Consider the following 16,471-nt stretch of genomic DNA (forward strand, 5'->3'; position numbering starts at 1 on the left):
CCAGTGCAAGACATCGTGCATGAACTGACCTCTCGATTATGTCCCAGTTCTGTGATATTCATGTCAGGCGATTTGGGTGGGCAAACAATTCGCTCGAACTGTCCAGAATGTTCTTCAAAGTAATCATGAAGAGCTGTCGCCCAGTGACACGGTGCATTGTCATCCTTAAAAATTCCATCGTTGTTTTGGTAATATGAAGTCCATGAACGGCTGTAAATGGTCACCAAGTAGCAGAACATAACTATTTACAACTTCCTGGCAGATTAAAACTGTGTGCCGGATCGAGAGTCGAACTCGGGACTTTTACCTTTCGCGAGCAAGTGCTCCCTAGTTCGAGTCTCGGTCCGGGACACAGTTTCAATCTGCCAGGAAGTTCCATATCAGCGCACTTTCCACTGCAGAGTGGAAAATTTCATTCTGATAACCATTTCCAGTCACTAATGGTTCAGTTCGACCAGAGGACCCAGTCCATTCCATATAAACACAGCCCACACCGTTATGGAGCCACTACCAGCATGGACAGTCCGTTGTTGACAAATTGGCTCCATGGCTTCGTGGGATCTCCGCCACACTCGAAACCTACCATCAGCTCTTACAAAACGGAAATCGGGGCTCATCTGAGCAGGGGTAAAATACAGGGAGCGAAAGGCTGTTTACAATTTATACAGAAACCAGATGGCAGTTATAAGAGTCGAGGGACATGAAAGGGAAGGAGTGGTTGGGAAGGGAGTGAGACAGGGTTGTAGCCTCTCCCCGATGTTATTCACTCTGTATATTGAGCAAGCAGTGAAGGAAACAAAAGAAAAATTCGGAGTAGATATTAAAATCCATGGAGAAGAAATAAAAACTTTGAGGTTCGCCGATGACATTGTGATTCTGTCAGAGACAGCAAAGGACTTGGAAGAGCAGTTGAACGGAATGGACAGTGTCTTGAAAGGAGGATATAAGATGAACATCAACAAAAGTAAAACGAAGATAATGGAATGTTGTCAAATTAAGTCGGGTGATGAGGAGGGAATTAGATTAGGAAATGAGACACTTAAAGTAGTAAACGAGTTTTGCTATTTGGGGAGCAAAATAACTGATGATGGTCGAAGTAGAGGAGATATAAAATGTAGACTGGCAATGGCAAGGAAAGCGTTTCTGAAGAAGAGAAATTTGTTAACATTGAGTATAGATTTAAGTGTTAGGAGGTCGTTTCTGAAAGTATTTGTATGGAGTGTAGCCTGTATGGAAGTGAAACATGGACATAAATAGCTAGGACAAGAAGAGAATAGAAGCTTTCGAAATGTGGTGCTACAGAAGAATGTTGAAGATTGGATGGGTAGATCACATAACTAATGAGGAGGTATTGAATAGAATTGGAGAGAAGAGGAGTTTGTGGCACAACTTGACAAGAAGAAGGGACCGGTTTGTAGGGCATGTTCCGAGGCATCGAGGGATCACAAATTTAGCATTTGAGGGCAGCGTGGAGGGTAAAAATCGTAGAGGGAGACCAAGAGATGGATACACTAAGCAGATTCAGCAAGTACGGGGAGATGAAGAAGCTTGTGCAGGATAGGGTAGCATGGAGAGCTACATCAAACCAGTCTCAGGACTGAAGACCACAACAACAACAACAACTGAGCAGGCCACGGTTTTCCAGTCGTCAAGGATCCAACCGTTATGGTCTCGAGCCCAGGGGACACGCTGCAGGCGATGTTGCGCTGTTAGCAAAGACACTCGTGTCGGTCGTCTGCTGCCACAGCCCATTAACGCCAGATTTCGAAGCACTGTCCTAACGGATACGTTCTTCGTTCGTGCCACAATCACTTCTGCGGTTACGTCACGCAGTGCTGCTTGTCTGCTAGCACTGGCAGCTCTACGCAACTGCCGCTGCTCTCGGTCGTTAAGTGAATGCCGTCGACCACTGCATTGTCCGTAGTGAAAGGTAATGCCTGAACTGTGGCATTCTCGACATATTCCTGACAGTGTGGATCTCGGAATACTGAATTTCCTAACTATTTCCGAAATGGAATGTTCCACGCATCTAGTTCCAACTACCATTCCACTTTGAAGGTCTGTTAATTCTCGTCTTACGGTCATAATTACGTCGCACACCTTTTCATATGAATCATCTGAGTACGAATGACTGCTCCGACAGTGCACTGTCCTTTTGCGCCTAGTGTACACGGTACTTCCGCCATGTGTATATGCGCATATCGCTATTCCACGACTTTCGTCACCGTCACACTTCATAGTAGAAGCGGGAAAGTGTAGAGATGCCACTGTGGATAGCCGCGCTAGCCACACAGCGCACTCACAAGGTAGAGGCGACCACGCCTCGGTCGGCACGTCACCGGCTGGCGTGTCCTCGATCCTGAGGCTGGGATAGCATAGGTCGCGGAGCCGCCAGCTGTAGAGGCGGGAGTTCCACCACGTCAGCGCAGCTCGTAGCTATGACAAGACAAAGAGCGCGGGGACCATTGTTCGTGGACTGCTTCGACCGAATAGGATAGAGCGAAGCACTGTGAATCGAATAGCGTCTCCTATGTGGCTGCGTTCTCCCGCTTAAGTGTCCTCTTTAAGAAATGAAATAGGTCTCCCACGTAGCTGCTTTTGAGTTCTATTGCACTTGCACGATGCTACGTCTACCAACCTCATGGCAATCTGCATGTTGGTAACTACCAGTCTGGAGTTTTCTGGGAGATCAAAACTGTTTGCAGAAGAGACTCCAATGTGGACCATTGCCTTTTGCGGACACTGTCGTTACCAATGAAGTTACTGAAGCACACCTTACGGCTCAACTGAAAACATTGTTGCGACGAGTTGTGAGTGATGAATGTATTGCGCACTCGATTAGGGCAGTGCACATGAACGGCAAAGGTGCAGGTTCGAATCTGTTCAACACACAAGTTTATTTGAGAGTAAACTGTCCTGCGGAGTAAAATATTGTAGGGCAGTCCTTGGGTTGAGTTTACACTCTTTCCTGCCATATTCTTTCTCCCCAGAATGCCTGTCCAGCAAAATATGCATGCGACAGCTGTAGATTTCGGTACCTAGAGGAAAGGATTATGGTCACATTGAAAGCCTGTGTAGCTAAACCAGTAAATAAAATTCCGATGCGTGCTGCTGGCCGTTTCTTCTTCTTATCCGACGTACAACGCAACCTTCTAATAAACAAACAACGTTCAGAGGCGATTTTTGAAGGAGAAACCTGTGACTTGCAGTACAGTTGTGTTCAAATACCAAACGTATGCTTATCCAATCATACAGTTAACTTCATACCAATCTGAAGTTCGTTGCATGCCGCCTTTGTAGTGATGTAATTTTAATGGCATGTACGAGGTAGACAGAAAGAGAGTGAAAAGCTTGTAGGGGTGTTGGAGGGTAGGTTGTGCTGCAAAAATAACTGTTAATGAAAAAATTCGGTACTTTGCGCCGTTTTCGAGTTAATTAGCATTGAAGTTAGCCAATCATGCTGTTGCGCTCGCAAATTTCAAGCGCCCGCCAGATACAATAGCAGTGTACGTTTTTCTCATGGCGGGATGACAGCGCAAGGGAGTGCTTAGCCTTTGCCTCGGGTTTGAGCCATACCACCGACCCGTGTCCAAGTTTTGTATCGCTCTCTTGTTCAGGGTTAGGAAACCAAACGGAGAACACGTTTGGCGACACCGTCTATGGCGGACAGCTTGAATTTGCAAACACATTGACCTGATTGACTAACTGTAATGCTAAGTAACTCGGAAACGGCGCAAAGTATCGAATATTTTTCGTAGCAATTATTTCTCAGCACAACCTACCCTGCAACATTCTTAAAAGAGTTTCAGACAGTTGCTGTCAATACCCGCATTTCACTACAATTTTCTAGCGTTGTAACTTCTCTATACGCGAGGACACCCTTTGTAAACAAGTTCATGGAGCTCCTCATTTATCCGCTAGGTTATTTGTACAAGACAAGTTAATTGCGAAGACTGATAAGGTTGATAAGTATACCGTAAAAGACGCAAAAGCGTTTCACTAAGCAAGGGTCCGTAAAAGAACTGTTTGTGACACAATTTCGAGTGTGTACTTACGAGTCGCCACTGATTTCAGTATGAAGTGTTGTCCTAACCAGTACAAATGTATCTGAAATGTAAATTTGTACAGTCTCTGATCTCGCTAATTACCTCAAAAATTCTCTTCAGCATTTATTTTGTTAGGGTTTGTGGTTCTTGGCGTGAAATTGTTGCCCCGCTTTCTCTCATCGCACTTTCCGGCTCACATACGACCTCAGATTTTCCGTGGGTTTTATATCCGGGCTATGTGCAAGCCAGGGCAAGACATCCATATGCTTATCTTAGAACCATTTTTGGTCGTAGCACAAACATGCACAGGTGCGTTATCTTATTGAAACATTCTACTTTCGTTCCCTAAATCTTCATACATTCTAATCAGTTCTGTCTCTAGCAATTCAGTGTACGTCTTAAGGTTCATTGTGGTGTTCAGTCACGATTTACTTCCAGCGCAGAAGGCTGCCCGCATCATAACACTTCCACTATCAAAATTTCTGATATTATGTTCTCAGATCATGCCAATAATATTGCAATCCATCTGGCCCATCTGAATTCACTTTACCCATTCTGAAGTCCATGACATATGTTTTTCAGCAAACTCCAATCTGGCTTGTTTATGTTTGGCTGCCAGAGCAGGTTTCTGCAGTCGTTTCTTGAATGTGAAATGTTTGTCATTTGACAAAATTTGTAGTATACGTCTGGCAGTTACTGGTTTCTGTAAATCAGCAACACGGTAAGAAGAATGATGGCATGTGCCCTTTGCATTGCGCAAAAGAAACCGTTTCAATGCCACAAATAATTTTCTACTTTGCCTATATTTTCCGTCCTGCCCATATCGTGCGCCAGTCTAACGAAATTATCAATCATTGTAGTTGAACCGTTCAACTTCTTAGCGATTTGACGGTTAGAGAGTACCATTTCCTAGTAAGCACCGATTTTTGCTTTTTCATCTCAAGATAACTGTTCTCTGCGTGGCATTGCCACAGTCGTGATTTATATACACAACACGCACTGTCACTTATTGTACCTGTTTGCTATCTGCAATAAAGGCATACACTCACTCACACACACACACACACACACACACACACACTAACATCACAGAATTCCACTCTCTACCACCAGAATCGTTGATGTCTTGTTATATATATCAAACGCGATACTATTTCATTGTATTTGTGAGTATACTGGATCTCATACTATTACATATACACTGTGCACAACTAGTCCAGCCGACATTTTAATTTTCGGAAAAACATCCACGCCTTTATACTGATTTCCAATACTGTAGCACCGGTGAAAGAAGGTGTTCCACATATGTCCTCCCAACTGAATGCAACATTTCTGTCGGCTCTGCGGTGAGTTATGTATTCTCTCAAACACCCCCAAATCATCTTGTAAATCTTGGCAAGACAGTATAACTCGTTGCTCCAGTTCTTCAACCGTATCAACGTAAGTCCTGTACATTTCACTTCCGAGGCTACACCAGGCAGAAAAATACAGAGAATTGAGGGCAGGCGATCTTGAAGGCTAAAGTTCGTAACCTGTTCAAAATATCCATCTTGGATCATGTTCGGGCATTAGATTTCGACTTACATCATCATGGTGCTCCAAAAACGCATATGCCATACGCCCTAACCATGAGCCGTGGGAGAAATATAACCACAGTTAGAACAGCACTTAATCATACTGCAGTCAGTGTCGCCTTGTAAACGCACACCTGTAGTTACATCGCAAACGGCTCATTTGCGGAACCATGTTTACTGGTAGGTATCTGCTTCTATTGTAGTACACTTTCACCAGGGTTACATTTCGCTATTGTGATACATACTGTGCACATATTGTGAACAAAGTTGCTACAAAAGTGACTGAATAAAGAGACTATGATTACCTGATTGCACAAAACGCACACACACACACACACACACACACACACAAATATACACTGAGTATATTGCCCGAGACGCCGGTGACTAGAAGCCCTGCTGAGTAGCTGAGCTGAGGGCTTTCTGCCCGCAGGGAGGCGCCACGGCCGCACGGAGTCCACTCCTGGCACACCGCTATCGCCGGCGACCCCTGGCGGAGGACGCCCTCCTTTGCCCACTCTAACGCTATGTTCTTCAACAAAGGGTAACCAGCCGAGCATGACCCACGCCCGTTGGCCCGCTTGTCTACCCACTGACCAAGCCTGCGCATTCCCCCAGCCACAAACCACGCATCTTGTATCTAGTCTGACAGTGTGAGTTGATGACCAGTAGACTAACAGACAGACTGGAACAGAAGTTCGCATCGTGTACTCTGCTCTGCGGCAAAAGCTGCAGACTGGCTCCTAACGCCATGCTTTGATATTAATGCTTCCTGTAGCTGGGCTTTCAAAACAATAACGTTGTTACAGCATGAACAAACTTTTGTGCACGAAATTAATTTGTATCATAATCTTACAGCATGTACTTTCATTTGAGAAGTGTACAATATAATGTGATGTGTTGAAGGTTCTACTGTGAAGCTATAAACTCCTCTTACATAGTACACTGCCTGACAGAAAAAGTAAATCACCCCAGAAGACATGCTTGGATGTCAGTGTAATTTGGTGTTCACACACACATCGACAGGTATGTAAATAATTAGGACTGCACTTCTCTGTGGCATGTGGAGCAACTACCAGAGTGCGCCAATGTTGTTTGTATTAGCATTGTTACCAGGCATGTTGTAGTACACAATGGACATGAACAGCATCAGATGTTGAGTAGTCAGTATGAAAGGCATGGAGATGGCGCATACTCCTGTGAGACTGTGTTGTCAGCACCTGACAGAAATTAAAAGAGGGCTCATTCAGGGTCTCAATTTAGCCATCTAGTCGAACAGTGCAATATCGAGATTTCTGGTGCATTGAGATTTGACAGTTGGACGGCATGGGAACACGAGAGCAGGCACAGTCATCGTCAGGGCTCCAGTCGACCGCACCTGATCACCGCAAGGGAGGGTCACTGTATTATGCACCAAGCACATCGTAACCCCTTCACATCTGTGCCTGACTTCCAAGAACAAGTAACAGACTCCCAGCAATATTCACTGTCATTCCACAACATCATAAAGTGACTAGCAGCACCGAGGCTAGGGAATTACCATCCCATGTGTAAGCTGACATTAACATCATAACACGAACTGCATTTCGAGTGGTGCTGCGGTCATGACACATACTGTTGACGAATGACAGCGCTTCATGTCAGCAATGAATCGTAGTTCTGCATCAGATGATTGTCATCAGAGAGTATGGTGGCACCCTGGGGAACACCCCTCTCTTCCAGTCTTTGGAAGACTCACAGCAGTGTTACTCCTCATGTCATGCTGTGGGGAGCCTCTGGGCTTGACATCAGGCCATGGTTGGGAGTGACTGAGGAGCTCTGACAGCGCGATACGTCACAGACACCATGTTTTATGTCTCTTGCCACAGTATTGAGGTGCTATTTTTCAACAGGACAATGCCTGTCCACTCACAGCATGTGTCTGTACGAACTGTCTGTGTGATGGTGAAGTAGTCCCATAGCCAGCAGCCTCCACAGATATGTTTCCAATAGAATGTGTGTGACATCAGGTCAAACATCAACTCAGTGCCAATACCCAGGGTATCAAGGACAAATTACGAGAGTTGTATGCCAACCTGCCTCAGGAGACGATTCAACATTTTAGTGACGTCCTTCTCAGCCGAATCAGTGGAGACATCCAGGCGAGAGGGGATCCAACGTCATAATAATAAGTAGATTCATGCTGTGAAGTTCTTTGTAAATTTATTCCACTTTGTAATCTGAAATAACGTATTGTTTCCTCCAAACTTGGTAAGTTTCATTTCGTTTTCTCCTCCCATTCTGAGTGTTTTACTTTTTTCTTTGTTAGGCAGCTTATTTGTAAGTACTAAGTTCATAAATGTTCACTTAAGCTTATGGCTTTCAGACAAGAGAGGATGATGATGATGATAATGATGTTGGTTTGTGGGGCGTTCAACATCGTGATCATCAGCGTCAGTACAAATTCATAATGTCTCCATTTCCAGTCTCGCCACTTTCAGAATGATCATGAAATGATGCGGACAACACAAACTCCCAGCCCCCGGGCGGATCCCCGTCCCGGCCGGGAATCGAACCAAAGACATTCTTTACATCAGATACACTGGTGGCTGTACTACAGTATTGCGTGCATACAATCATCCTGTGCTCTGCACCCTATAATTATAGGGAATTATATACAAAAACTGTTCATTAATAGCAAGTTATACAATTTAAACACTGTTTATTTCTTCACTTACCGGTACATCAAATAAATTACCCCTAATTAGTTTTACACAGTTCAGCAACGCACTAGTCGGTTAGCCACATAGATCACATTCATTAAATACACTTTAGGAAAATAATGATTATTTCGCTGCCCACACTAATTTGTTTAAAACTTCTTCCCGTATGAAACGCTTTAAATACGGTCTCCTATAAAGATATTAATTTTCCGTTTACTATAAGTGACACATCATTTTGTGGGCTTCAGCTGAAAATAACTCAAGATTATGCACAGTTATTTTCCCAAAAACTAATTCCCGTGAATACTTTGTTACCTCCACGGCTCGAAACATTTCTTATTATTACTATTAAACCGTTCCTTTCTCAAGATCAACTTTTCATTCGCGCATTTGGGCCGAAGCCCGACCGTCACGCTTGACTACTTGCCACGGATTCTCTCTCGACCGACACAAAGCGCGTGCAGTCTACCAGGGAATTACGACCCTTTGCGCCAAAGCTCTGACGTCTAGAATCTTCTAAAATATCAGCAGTATTGTAGCTGCAGGAAATGAGCTACTTGCTGAGCCTGTTTGGCCTTAAAAAGACGTCCTGTTGAAAGTCAATTGTTGCCTACTACTTTAACTTCCGGTAGCAATATTTGTTATTTGATTGAAGTAGTTACCACGTCAGGCCCATTTAATTACACATCTGACAATATAATGTGGCGACAACAGTTAACCTTCGTAGTATAAAGTCCAACAGACACAAACTGTCAGGTTTCACTTGACATAATTAATTGCAAAAATGAACGTCTAGCACAGAAAATGAATTACAACTTTCGGCGTGCCTTCCTTATACGAATCGTCTGTGCCCCACAAATATAGACCTTGTTTGTATAAACTGCAACATCTATGAACATTGCTTAAGCACCCAAATCGCATAATGTCCCTGAGTACAAATGGGAGCTATTAAGAGAATGTTCGGTAAATCACGGCCTGTAATGAGTGTTGACTGTGCTGCTGCTTATTGACATCGGTTTTCTTGTTCGACGACTCTCCTTTCGCTGCTGGAAACCATATAATATAAAAAAATGGAGAAAGGTGCAGTGCTGGGAAGTGTGCGGAATATTTGTAGAGACAGGTGCAGGTTGTGAAGATAGTTAAACACATGGTGTAAGAAATACAAGGGCAATCTAGAAAGAAAGCAGTTATATGGACGCAAGATTTGTTAGAAATTCTTTGCGAAAATATCTTTGACGAGACAAACAAGTGCATTTTAGTGTTTTTAATCGATAGTACGTGAACCCATGAAGTGATATATAAAACAAATACAAAATAGGTTATATTGAAGGAAAGACTTTTAAATAACTATTACCTCGAATCGACCTCACTTGCTAGCAGTCGGAAAAGGGCATGTACGTATGCCGATGGAATGAGTGGGTATCCCGCCCACGTATCCACATGACTCAAGCCCATTTCTAAAATCAAGTTCGAGTTTCAATTAAAAATGAAAAGAAAAATGAAAGAATTTACTGAGTGTAACTGTGATGTGCGTGTATGTGAATTCCTAAGGGACCAAACTGCTTAGGCCATCGGTCCCTAGACTTATACACTACTTAAACTAACTTATGCTAAGAACAACACACACATCCATGCCCTAGGGCGGACTCGAACCTCCGGCGGGAAGGGCCGCGCAGTCCGTGACGTGACGCCCCAAACCGCGCGGCCACTCCGCGCGGCTGACGCGAAACTGTGAGATCTATTTGAGTGTAAATGCTCTTCATGAGGGAGCGCAGTATACAGCAGCACCAAAGCATTTCCAAGCCAAAAGTGTGTAGCTATCTCACCATCAATAGGCGGTGGCAGATTGATCGATTGCGGGACAACCAACGAACCACTACCTCAGACCGCATAACCATCGACCAACAGACGATGACAGACTCCGAAATTTCACTATTGTCAATCGAACTCTTCGTGGAAAAGTGTCTGATTAGCTAAAAGTATGCAAACAGCACTGCGCGAGACTTGTCAGAGATTCTAGTTACCAGATGATGCGCCTCTGTGGAAAGAGTAGTGTCACCTTAATGTGTTAATGAAATGAAGCAAAAAAGCAGATCCGTTTAGCGTGGGGTAGGATTCTGACTGTAAAGATTCTTGTTTCTCTGCCATGTACCTACTTCACTTAGTCTCTCACCTGATCCAATCCCAAATAATCCTTCAAAAACAAATCTAAATTTCTATCCACCAATCCCTCTAGCCAACATTTTGATATCTCTCCATATACTACCATTAGCTTTGGTCCATTGCCAATCGGCTGAAGACTTCATATAATATGTAACCACTTTCCAGCAAAAACCCATCCAAATCAATTCCTTCCAAAAAGCATACACGCCATGACAGGTCACTCTTGCCACATGATCTCTTTCCCACCGTAGTGCGAACATTACACCACATGTCTTCCAATTTCAGGCCATGAAATCGTGGTTTTTCCTAGTGTATTTGCAAATTTATTTTATTTTGACTTCGTGGCAGGATGCTATACCTCGCTAGCAAAGATAAGATAGAGAAGTCATGTGTGGCATCTGTGTCTGAAGTATATAAACTTTGTTCTGTTTATTATTATATTTGTGTATCATACTTTCTAATGTGGAGATGCCTAAAAACCAGTCAGGCTGGCCAGTGTGCCGGACCAAAGATGGTTAGTACATTATGTGGTTTTGATCTGGATCCGACACACCTTTCTGTATCACAACGTAGCACACTGCACACTGAGCTATATGAGCAGGTCTCTGTTTCCTCAGCCTCTTCCAAACGTGATTCGATTTACATTACACTGTTTCATCATCTGCGACTTTTCGGCTACAGATCCTCACATAATATACGTTTCCCCAAATCATTTCTCTTCCTTTGTCATATCGTCAAGCTTAAAAACTCCATACAACTAATCACTCTTTCCTCTCTCAATACACTCACCTCGCCTTACTTCAAACAATATTTTGTCCGGCACCATCGCCGTTTTTCTCAACATCATTCAACAACTGGGTCTTGGTCTGAGTTTAAAACATCAACCTTTACCATCATTTAAAATTAATAAGAATCAATATTCGATCATTTTAAAGTAAATTCTAATTGTTTTTATTCATCTGACAACACATAAAGCATTGACATACATCAGCCCTTGTTATCCAGTATAAGACTGAGCACGAGCATAACAATAGCAAGATCTGATAAATGAAGGAGAGATGAAGATAATATCTGAAGAAAATATTTTCTCTGACAAACAAGTGATGTTGACACAACACTCAGTCGATCATGGCCAAAGAAAAGCTGTAAGATCTTAGGAATTGCATTATTCAGCTTCATTGCTCTCTTAAAGCCTGAAGTCACTCATATGCTGCTCTGTATAAGAGCCTGCCAGAAGTGTGTGATTTACTTAATGATTCATCAACAGCATAGCAACAAATCGTTATTGAAGACAAAGACTAGATGTTACCCCTAAAGAAAGGTTTCAATTCAGTTTTTTGTCAGTTGTTGCTATAGATGCCACCGATAAAGGGGTTAATCGATTAAATGCAAATCTGTAAGAATCCAAAATTGCTGTTTCGAATGAATTGAACGTCATACGTGAGTTGTGACTATCATAGGTCACAGATAACTTGGTTAGACTCAAACGCAAATCGACATGTTTCTGTCAAGGAAGTGTCAGAGTAGTGTGCGAATCTGTTGTATAAATTCATGGCTAAAGATACTAATGTTCAACTACAAACGACAATGTATAAATCAAACAGTAGTTCTATTGTAGTGCAAGGCATTTATATATATATATATATATATATATATATATATATATATATATATATATATATATATTTTCCATGGCTACAGATTCCGTTCAGTGTCTTTGGACAAGGGTTCTTGAGAAAAGCCGTTAACGTTACAGTAATTCTCGAAATGGTAACCATTATTTATTTTTCTTCTCCCAACTCATGAGTTGTCTCCATAAGGCTGAGTGCGCCCACTTGCAATCCTTTTTAATCAATGGCTCGTCAAAACTGAGAATGGACTCAGGTTCTCTGTGTGACGTCAGACCTTCTGGAGACAGATATGCATCAATGCAGTAATGACAGAATGAGCCTCACGACTGTTGTTGGAATATGTTTTACCAGTTCATCTTTGATGTAATTATTACTGAAGCTTATGTTCTTCTAAAGTAAGATAAATGTTTATTCAGTTCAAAAGTGAAACAAAGATATGTTAGTGCTTGTGTGGTGTAACATTTCTGGAGTTAACGCAGAGTTGCAACACTTGCAGTTTTGGTGGCTACAGTGACCTAGACAGCAACGCCCTGGCTGAGCGGTTTGGAGCGGCGTCCGGTGGCGGCGCTGCCGGCGGCGCCTACAGCGGAAGCTTCTCTGGTTCCGGTTCCGGCTCTGGAGGCTTCGGTACAGGAGGTGAGGCACACACATGTTCCACTCAATGGTTCCTCCGTCTGAACGGGAACCCATGAACACTACTAACACAGATCATCTAAAAGGTGTATTTCTGTGATTTAGTTAACAACGAAAAGAAGTACAATAGTTTAAGGACATCTGAACAGATTAAGAAAAACATACGTAATTTATAACATTTTTTTAAATCTTATAACGCCAGTAATTTTAGACACGGTAATTAAATTATTTGTCAGACAAATACGGTAGTATTATTGCATATGGGTATTTTAATAGTTATAATACACGTCTAAATGTCCATTTCTTCATGAATGAAGGTGATCTCTATACCGTTTGAAGCCTGAGTGTTTGTTTAACTTGGACTCTTTTGTAGTGACCAAATGAGATAGTGTCATTCTTCCCTTCACATGCAACTATTTTTTCACCCAACGTTTACCACAAGCCATTGTGCTTTGAACAACAGTTACAGATTTCTTTTTTTAAAAAATGCAGCTAGTCATATCCTGCTGTCCAATTTTTACTGTTAACCTTCTTCCTGAGGCTTTTCATGATAGCAAACTTAACTCATCTCTTTTCCTCTATGGCTGCTAAAGGAAAGCCTCTCGAATGTAACCCAAAAAGATGACGAACTAACTGCTTTTCCAGGCCTTTGTCCAGAGTTGTGCCTTTACCAGGTTGGATTTTCGAAATCCATGTGAGCAGCCTTGAATGCGAAATGTTGATTGGTGTAATGAATAATTTTGAAGCTGTAGCAAGAAGCTTCCTATTTTCGTCAATATATTCTAATGTTGCTGGTAAACCTTTCGGGATGTGAGGTCGTTGTCCAGCAGCTATGTCATCTGGTCGTGAAAGCCTTCATTCTATATTCTACTGTGGCAACCATATTTTCTACATTCCAGTGTCGAAGTATGTCCCTATTCCTATAAGTGTCAAACGACACAATCAACCGCTCGAAAAAAATAGATTAGAAAAAATAGTTGTTCAAGATCTCAGCTAAAGACAGAAAGAGCAAATAGATTGAAGAAAATTAAATTAAATTAAGTATAGTAACAAGTGCATCTCCTACAATGTCAAAATAAAGCATTACAGCACTGACGTTAAAAGAGAATATCTCTACATTAATGAATGCCTGATGATAAACTGTAGCATTGAGAAGCGGAAGGTCATGGCGGACAGAATTGTAAGCAATATCATGGACACAATTCAGACTGAAAATGAGTAGAAAGTGTGAAGGAACGGAGAAGTCTATTAGAAATTGGAAAGAATTTCAGGGAGTAAATAAGGGGAGGCTGATATTTTTTGGACATCTATAAAGAATGAACGAAAATATGTTAAAGAAACAGATATTCAGCTGTCCCTGGAAGTTACAGGACACGACAATTTGGTTAAGGATGCATCACAAAGGCCCAAATGTTAGAAACAGCACATTTAAGAACGAAGTGCTAAATTTGGGAGGAATTCAAAGTGAAGCAAGAGCTGAAAGGAGTTGAGAAACTTAGACGAGAGAAAAAAGGAAACAGCGAATGCAAGACGGAACACAAGAGGCAGAGAAAACTCCAGACTAAGGAAAACAAAACGGAATAAAATTTTATCGTCATCCTAAATGGTCGGTTCACTCACAATAGGATCCTCACCGGACAACATACTAGTTACCCCCTCAAAATACCACACTGGTCTCTTTCGGGCACTGTACAGGTGGTCATGGGGCCATGTGACCCTCTATGTACTGTTGACGAAACTCAGGGCAGAGAAATGGGGTGCATACGCCAGGTTTTTACATGGAGTCAGCATAGTAAGATGCATCGAGGTAGGGATCTGAAAGAATAGTAAAAATCAGCTATCGATCACACCATAAATAACTGTCCAACTTTTTTTATATCAACACCTACTGTTCAACATGTAGAGAAGAAACGGTATACTACTCGCAGCCATGTAACATGGTGTAAAGACAGTGGTCGAAAAAGATTTTGACCAAGTGGAAGTGAGTGTCGTGCCTTGTTAGTTAACATAGGTTTCAAGCACGATAAAAGTTGCTGCTGTCAGTGAAAACAGCTCCATCTCAACTAATTTCCGAACGAACGCTGCGACGGGAACTCCATTCGCTGGGCGTTTGAAATCTAGTTTGTCGCAAAAGACCAAAGGCTTATCAGGCTGTATGCCTTGAATGGGCTAAACTGGCCGAACACTGAATGGAGCCATGTAGCGTGGTCCGACTAATTGTGATTGTGTGGATGATGGAAGAAGTCTGGTGCACTGGTGATTTAATGTGTGTGTAATGTGCAGTTCGGGCTAGAGACAGGTTGAGGATGTTTTGGTTGTGCTTTTCGCGTCATAACTTGGGGAGCCCATTCATTTACATTGCCATGAGCACGAACTAGGTTGGTGATTCGAACACTCTCAGTAACCAAGAAATGCTCTTTCTTCTACATCTTCATTATGAGTTTGCTGTGCACCACTCCCATCTTCCAAGCTCATGGGCTGCATGCACCCTTACTTCCTTTGACTGACGAACATTCAGACACACTATCTCACCTAGAAGGAAGGGGTATTTGGAATAACAGGTGAAACGAGGCAGGTGTTATGTATAGATTGGTACACCGATGAGGTCTGATCATTAGTACTTGAAAAACTTGTGGACACAGTGTTACGTGCTATCAGGATTATTAGTTTGTGGTCCAGTACGTTATACACTAGAGGCCTTTATAGTGAAATGAGGCAGAAATTCGGGTTTTAATGTGGCGTTTGTGTAACTTTAACAGGATTTGGAGGAGGTGGTGCCGGTGGGCAGCCTTTCGTGTTCGGCAGCAGTGGGCCTGCAGGGTTTGGTGGTCAGGGCTTCGGGGCCCAGCCTGGCTTCGGAGGCGGCTACCCGGGCTTCGGTGGCGGAGCCGGAGGTGGTGATGGAGCTGTGGGAGCTGCCGCTTCTGCTGCGATAGGGCCTCAGGGAGGATTCCAGGTAAAAAAACTAAGAGTTGCACTTCTTCCTGCTATTGAGTGGTCATAAAATTTTTATTACCACCTCGAAAAAATAAGGTTACGTAATTATTATTATTATTATTTTTTTTTTTTTTTTGCAGTTACATGCCTGCTGTCCATGTACCATTGCAAACAAACAAAAAAATTACAGAGCAGTTTTATTTTCGCTATTGACTGCTGTTTTTATTCCAAAATGACAGGCAATCACGCAGAAATTAAATCTGTTTTGTATAAATAACAATCACTTGTGAAAAGTAAGTTCAATTTCGATAAACGAAAAACTAATTATGCATCATTATTTTTTCCAAGTGATATACATATAACAAGTACATGAAGTAGCTACAACCAAACGCAGATGTCCAAGTTCTACAACCAGTCCAGACCATTCGGAGGCACTTGGTGTAGATCCTCAGACCACCGTCAAATGCTGGAAGTGGGCAATCCTTACTAATGTGTTCTATTGTTGGCTCCTCCGTTTCGCAGTCACACTCCGGAAACAGCGATCGTGTCAGACCCAACTCGCTTTATTTGTTCATGAGACTCATAAAATATTAGATACAGGCTCCCAGGTAGATGCCATTTTCCTTGACTTCCGGAAGGCGTTCGATACAGTTCCGCACTGTCACCTGCTAAACAAGGTAAGAGCCTACGGAATATCAGACCAGCTGTGTGGCTGGATTGAAGAGTTTTTAGCAAACAGAACACAGGATGTTGTTCTCAATGGAGAGACGTCTACAGACGTTAAA

General features: G+C 42.6%; 1 protein-coding gene across 1 annotated transcript in view; it reads left to right on the forward strand.

Annotated features, from left to right (window-relative positions):
• Positions 1-16,471, forward strand: part of LOC126416613 (uncharacterized) — a 129,588-nt gene that overhangs the window by 95,897 nt on the left and 17,220 nt on the right. The window contains exons 5-7 of the mRNA XM_050084403.1: positions 6,054-6,164; positions 12,613-12,752; positions 15,509-15,705. Of these exons, the coding sequence (XP_049940360.1) occupies positions 6,054-6,164; positions 12,613-12,752; positions 15,509-15,705 (448 nt within the window). The remainder of the gene's footprint in view (positions 1-6,053; positions 6,165-12,612; positions 12,753-15,508; positions 15,706-16,471) is intronic.

Source organism: Schistocerca serialis, chromosome 1, assembly GCF_023864345.2.
Source record: "Schistocerca serialis cubense isolate TAMUIC-IGC-003099 chromosome 1, iqSchSeri2.2, whole genome shotgun sequence".
Lineage (NCBI taxonomy): Eukaryota > Metazoa > Arthropoda > Insecta > Orthoptera > Acrididae > Schistocerca > Schistocerca serialis.